The following is a 7,121-nucleotide window of genomic DNA, read 5'->3' as shown; positions in this document are numbered from 1 at the left end:
CTCTCAGTACTTTTGCAAAGAATATTATCTATTTCTATTAATATATGTAAAATAAAAGATTACGACTAACGACAACAACGATGACTACGACGACGACGCATAAGACTAAGACGACTATTAATATAAATACTACTTCTACTACTTAACTACTCTTACTACTTTGGCTACTACTATCACATGTACTTCTACTTATTATTACCTACTTCAGCTACTACTACTACTGCTGCTACTGCTACTTATACTGCTTCTACTTCTTAGGCAATTACTACTACTACTGCTGCTACTTATACTACTTTTACTACTGCTGCTCCTACTACTACTACTGCTGCTGCTGCTGATGCTGCTGCTTCTGCTGCTAGCAATACTAGGACCAATACTACTGCAACGTTGAATGGCACTTTTCCAATTATCGGGGTGTTTTAGGGAGTTTAAAACAACAACAACAATCGACTCTTTCAAACAACTATGTAAATGTTAACACACATCACTATGAACTTTCTTAAACACAACTTTTTAAACCGTTTGGAACATCGAATGCGATGCATGTACCACCCATAAATATATTTACTCAAAACAATGTTCGTTATCAAAGTCAGAGTAACAGGAAGTATTCGAAAATATTTCCTTATTATGGAACTGGATGTAATATATTTTAGTAACCAGTTATATCATTATGTCATTCCCTCGAAGTACTCCCCTTTACTAGAAATGTATGATTTAAGTCCGGAATGCGTCACGGTACGCTAATTTAGGTATACTAGTAGGCAGATCCAAGATTAGTGTCTGTCTTGTATCATATAGAACTATTTCCAGCAATTTGTATTAGTTTTTTTTAATTTCTATTAATTTCGGAAGAACAAAAAGTCGCAAGGGGTAAGGTATGGTGAATAAGTAGTGTGCAATAAAAATGTTACCTTTCTTCTGTATAATGGCAGAGTGGGCATTGGGCATTGTGTAGAAGTATATTTTTGAAACCGGTTCATGGCGGCCGTGTTTTAAAAGTATCTTTTCATTTCTTCAATACTGCATTTTTATTGTACTTTCTAGTGAATTGCAACATGTTCACAAGAGAAGAAAATTGCATACAAAACATTTGCACTCAAGAAGCGTTTTAGCAATAACAAGCCTGTTGGTAGATTTGCAGCCAATATGGTATTTCCAATTTTTCGTATGGTTCAAATAAATGCACCCAAATTTCACTCATATTATTACATTTGCAAATTTCTTTTTATCATATTTTGGTAAACTGTTCCAAGCATAGTATTATGTATAACAAATTATCATAATTTGTTGATTTTGTTTTCAAAGTCACTGTGACCTTGACCTTCACCTGACATAATCCATTGTATAAAATGATCTACCTTACATTGAGATTCACTTTCTGACAAAGTTTAGTCAAGATCAAAGCAAAAATGAAAACGCTAGAGCGTTAACGCCAACTTTGTTTACGGACGATGGACGACGGGAAAATTGACCACAAAAGCTCATCTTGTTACGTGGCAGGTGAGCTAACACATAATGAAATTTGACCTTGATATCGGTAGGACCTTGAAAGGTAAACATATAAGTGTTGATATTACATAACTTTTTTTTATTGAATTTTGTATTATTTTCAATACTTACCTCAAATAACACGTTTGGCAAAACCTCCATATGGAATTTCTTTAATATGACTGCACTGGCAATTAAATTCTTTATAATGAAACAGAGATATGCTTTGTTAAGTACTTCATTGGTTACTGTTGCCAGTCGCAATACAACTAGTATATTAAGTACTTTGATTTTACTTTTAATAATATCATATATATTGATAATTATGCATCCCTTTTTCTGAAGTAAATACTAAGGTTAATTAAGATTCCTAAAATGCTGTGTTTGGTAAGTGTTTATCCTGTTATTGCATGCTTACAATAATTTTAAACCATTTTTAGGGAGGGGGCCCACATAAATTTTAAGGTAATTTAAAGAATACTGTTGAGTCTGGATGAACAAATAAATTGAAGTTATATAGTTATTTTGTCGTTCGCGCTGTATGGGGCGATTTCAGTGAAACTTCACAGGATTGTTTGTCACCAAGTCTAGTTGTGCATACGTTATTGATTTTCCTCTTGAATCTTTTTTTTTACATAGATATGGCCCCTTACTGGTCATTGTTCGAGTAAAATAAGCTTGTCTGTGCTTCATCAAGAAAACTGATGGGTGATTCCAGTGACACTTCACAGGAATGTTTGTCACTATGCCTAATTGTGCATATAATCTAGATTTTTAGCTTGATTCTTATTTTGGGACAGTGATAGCCCCTTAACGGTCATTTGTCGAGTGAAATAAGCTTGTCTGCGCTTCATCATATAAACTGATGGGTGATTTTAGTGAAACGTCACAGGATTGTTTGTCACTATGCCTAGTTGTGCATAGTATCATGATTTTCCGCTTGAATCTATTTCGGGACAGTTATAGCCCCTTAATGTTCATTTTTTGATTAAATAACCTTGTCCGCGCTTCATCACCAAAACAGAGGGGGGGGGGATTATTCACAGAATTGTATGCCACCAAGCGTAGTTGTAAATAGTTCCTGATTTCAGTAAATTAACTTTGCCACTTGGAAAATTTCAGTGAGCATTTATAAAGTTGTATGCATGACAAGTCTAGTTGTGCATTGTGCCATGATTTTGTACATGATTTTTTTTTCGCACAGTTATGGGCCCTTAATGATGATTTTAAGTGAAAATTGTTTAGACTATTATAGGAATGATATTTATCAAAGGAGGTCGGGCATATATAACCAGTATTTTGGCATATATTGAGAATTTTATGCCAGAGCTTCCTATCGGGGGCATAAGTCACTTCAGTGACAGCTCCTGTTTAAGAAATTGTTTCCGTGGATTAAAATGCAAAATGATGTAGGGAATGGCAACCGTAAATCACTGACTATGAAATAAGCTATCATGAAAAGGCAAATGTGTGAGAATCTAACAAAGCGTGTACTACGACATGTACCTACTTAGACTGATACTTGCTGGGCTGCTACAACCACCGCCGCCAGCACCGCCACTTCTACAACTCCTATTACAACTAATTGTAATACTACTAATAATGATGATGATAAAAATTATAATATCATACCAATACTGTTAGAACTTTCTCCATGACTTCCACAAATACGCTGCCTGCTGTAGTCTTGAATATCACAATTTTATTAAAACTTATTTAACGAAATAATAAGCCATCGTATGCAAAACGGAAGACGATCTCGAAAAAATTTATAACGAAAAGCGGAATACTCTTTAGGCATTGCGCAAACTTTTTTTCATCAAATGAAATGTATTATGGTAATGCAACAAAAGTTAATGCGAGAAGGTGAAATGAATGAGGTATTCCGTCATAATCTTTTTCGAGAAAGTGAAATGCATCATGTATTGCCTCTACATTTTTTTCGAAAAACACCTTTTATTAATTTTTCGTCAAAATATTAATCGTTATGTGTATTGTTTCTGTTTTTGCAAGAAAACATTTGGCCAATTAACTCAAATCTTCTCGTTTATTCGAATTATTTTTTGCGAAAACACTAAAGATATCATGCCTTTGCACCTTAATTCTTTCGACTTGCGTAAATCTTCTCATAAAAGATCGCGTAAGGGGTGACCCTTTGAAGCTTCCGTACCCCACTTAGTGGGGCATTTAGATTTATTTAAATTTTCAACAAAAGTTTTTTGGCAATGATTAAAAACTTCTACGTATTACGTATTAATCATAACGTCTTTATGAAATGTTTTTGGTCAAAACGAGAAGAAACAAGTTGACATGACGTGTAACTTTTAGATAAGTAGATAAGTGGAGGCCCTGATAATCTTTCGGAGATATCAGTTTACGTACTATTGAAAGATTAGTTATCATAATTTAACGAAAAGTTTTGATAAAGTTTTTAAAGAATGACAAAACAATGATTTAATTTCATATCACGAAATAATATTCAAACTTTTGTTTTGAAACTGTACTGATGATGTATTTTGAATATGTTTATGAAATGCAGGAATATTAAGGTACATATAACTTTTTATCGAATGGAATTTCACAGTCATAAAGTATTTTATAAAATCAGTCTGTATTAGCAGTTACTTAATAATTAGTTTAAAACTTTTATTTTCTATATATAATGGAACTTTAAAACACTTTTTTACTTTTTAACTAATATTTTAATGTTGAGATTTTTTGTTTTATTATATTCCATTTTTTTTAATTAACTTTATTCAATTTTTACGGAAGCTTATCAGGGCCTCCACTTATCTAAAAGTTTAACGTCATGTCAACTTGTTTCTTCTCGTTTTGACCAAAAACATTACATGAAGACGTTATGATTAATACGTAATGCATAAAACATTCCATGAAGACGTTATGATTAATACGTTATACGTAGAAGTTTTTAATCATTGCAAAAAAGCTTTGTTGAATTTGTCAATGCGAGTAAGTAACGTCTTTGCATCTTATTAAATATTTCAGCAAAGTCGTGAAATCAAGAAGTTTCGACAGGATTTTGTCGAAGAGACAAAAGCTTTAAGCATATCGAGAAAAATTCAGTTGCAATGACTAAAAGCTTCTCATCTTTGTCAGTAAATTTTATTGAGAAATGCAAAAACATCTTATCAATGTGAATAAAAATAAGTTGACTTAGCGCAAAACATCTCACCGACTGTAGGCCCTGATACGCTTCCGTAAATTTTTACACATTTCTAAATGTTTCACGTCATGTCAACTTGTTTCTTCTCGTTTTGACCAAAAACATTCCATGAAGACGTAATGATTAATACCTAATACGTAGAAGTTTTTAATCATTGCAAAAAAAACTTTGTTGAATTACGTGAGCTATTTGTCAATGCGAGTAACGTCTTTGCGTCTTATTAAATATTTCAGCAAAGTCGTGAAATCAAGAAGTTTCAACAGGATTGTCCTCGAAGAGACAAAAGCTTTAAGCATATCAAGAAAAATTCAGTTGCAATGCCTAAAAGCTTCCCATCTTTGTCGGTATATTTTATTGAGAAATGCAAAAACATCTTATCAATGCGAATAAAAATAAGTCGACTTAACGCAAAACATCTCACTAACTGTAGGTCCTGATACGCTTCCGTACAAATGAAGTAAAGTTATTTGGCTGTGACTAAAAAAAGGATTGGAGCACCACACTAAATACCGTATTCCGGTATATACCGGACAAGGCGCTTGAATGATAAAATGCTAAAATCTTGTCTTTTTACCCAACGGAATGAACTTTAACAGGTCTTATTCATCTTTTCACAACGAATTAAGTACGATAATGAAGGAAAAATGTAAAATTCTGCGAAAAAAACGATATTTGTCTATTTTGTGATCATGATTTCTGCAAGCGTCTAGAGGTACTGCTCCAATCCTGTATTGAGCTAAATCCAAGTTATTTTGTACAAAAGAGTTAATATGCGAATCAGAAGAAATTGTAAAGCGAAAATGGCGTAAAAACGCGAAAAAGCGTGTAATATACGGAAGCGTATCAGGGCCTACAGTTGGTAGGATGTTTTGCGCTACGTCGACTTATTTTTATAATACTAAATGGTTATTAGTTATTTATACAGGACATATAGATAATAATTATTGTAGATAATTGAACATGTAACATAAGATAAATTCAGATAAGAAATATATTTACTTTAGTGACATCAATGATTTGATCATGTGAATTAAGAATGTACATCCGGCTCAATGTACATATAATTCACTAACTCACTCATACTGACACATATCAGAGAGTCACAATTAGTGTATGACAAATAGATTATGTTAGTGCTGATGTAATGATGATTATAATGTCTTTTGTTTTGCAGTAAAGCGTCTTTTGGTCCATGTTACAACACAGTAAAACACAGTATTATCAGGCTTTTGTTTTTGAACATAAATTCCATGTCGGCTCATTATACAATTATTGACTAGTGTTCCATTGAATATCAGATCATAGACAATGGGTCATCAGTTAAAAATTGTTTTATTTTATGATAAGCCAAATATTTAAAAAACACAAAAAGTAAAGCCTATTATTACAAACAAGTTTTCAATGTACTTATTATTACGGTGTAACTTTTATCTGTTATTGTGGAGAAAATACATTTTTGAATCAAGAAAAAATCCATAAAGAACACAATGCAACAGTTGTAAATAGTCTATGATGCATGGTCAATGAATATGAGTCTGGTTAGATTTTAGATATGGAAAATTCAGTCAGTGAATATGATACTACACCTAGTCATAACTGCGAATGCATAAAAAATATGCACTCAGTGGATATGATTTACGCTACCTACCTATCCTCTTCATGCCAGTGGGCACATAAGGCTGACTAGTGGGTTTGTGTCTGGTTTGCAGTTGTTTTTATAGGGTGGAGCAGTTAACACCACGCCTAACATCCACACTGTTGGGCCGGGTTTTCTTTCAGGGTTGTCCTTCCCTTAGATGGCTGTAGTTCCCACTACGATAAGGTCCATCTCCCCAGATTTTCTGTTTGGATTTTCTTCTATCGCCTTTGACTTTCCCAAGTTCCCACAAGGCAGTGGGGCTATTTGACCCATAGTTGGGGTAAGGATGATGAGTGCTAGGGCATATCCACACGCCGGTGGGCCTACACACTGCATCTCTGTGGCCCTTTCTGCTCCGAGATTTCCTTCAATTTAGCCTGAGACACTAAGCCTCAGTTACCGTGCATTTCCACTAGGAGGCATTGATTTACGCACTCGACTCTCCCTTTCACCTACAAGTAGGTTAGCCAGCGACAACAAAGTTCTAGAGACGTTCGATCCATGCCGTACTAGACGCATATCACTACCCTGTGGTGTTACCACCACCAATACACATGATTTACGCACGTGCACTTAATTGTCTTTGCTGCATGACTATTGGATATGAGTTTGATTCTATTTTTAGATTGGAAAATTCATTTCAGCCAGTGAATTCTGTTTGTACCAATGACATTGCAGCTGTTTTTAAAACGTAATGACGTGTTCTCTCTGTAAAATATTATCTTGCGATACCTTTTCTTTGTGTTTGACCATTTAACAATTGTAGGCATAAATTGTTGTTTCGGTACTTTGTAATTCAAAGTAAAA

The 7,121-nt window shown here is 33.9% G+C and overlaps 1 protein-coding gene across 1 annotated transcript; it reads right to left on the bottom strand.

Moving 5' to 3' along the window:
* Positions 1 to 204: 204 nt before the first annotated feature.
* On the bottom strand, positions 205 to 6,833 carry LOC132743077 (uncharacterized protein DDB_G0271670-like). The gene is made up of 2 exons (XM_060731588.1): positions 6,715 to 6,833; positions 205 to 463 (listed from the first exon to the last, which is right to left on the bottom strand). Exons 1-2 carry the CDS (start codon positions 6,831 to 6,833, stop codon positions 205 to 207), a joined length of 378 nt encoding a protein of 125 aa, XP_060587571.1.
* Positions 6,834 to 7,121: the final 288 nt, after the last annotated feature.

The sequence above is a fragment of the Ruditapes philippinarum genome, unplaced genomic scaffold (assembly GCF_026571515.1).
Source record: "Ruditapes philippinarum isolate M1 unplaced genomic scaffold, ASM2657151v2 ctg4970_1_1_1_1, whole genome shotgun sequence".
NCBI lineage: Eukaryota > Metazoa > Mollusca > Bivalvia > Venerida > Veneridae > Ruditapes > Ruditapes philippinarum.
The sequence above is the reverse complement of the archived record's forward strand: the minus strand, read 5'-3'. Positions and strand labels throughout refer to the sequence as shown.

Excerpts from the sequence above, each read along its gene's own strand:
- LOC132743077 (XM_060731588.1), bottom strand. The coding sequence starts at position 6,833 with ATGCGTCTAGTACGGCATGGATCGAACGTCTCTAGAACTTTGTTGTCG. Across the intron at positions 464-6,714 it reads CCTCCTAGTGGAAATGCACG|TTGTTTGAAAGAGTCGATTG; the intron begins GTAACTGAGGCT and ends ACATTTACATAG.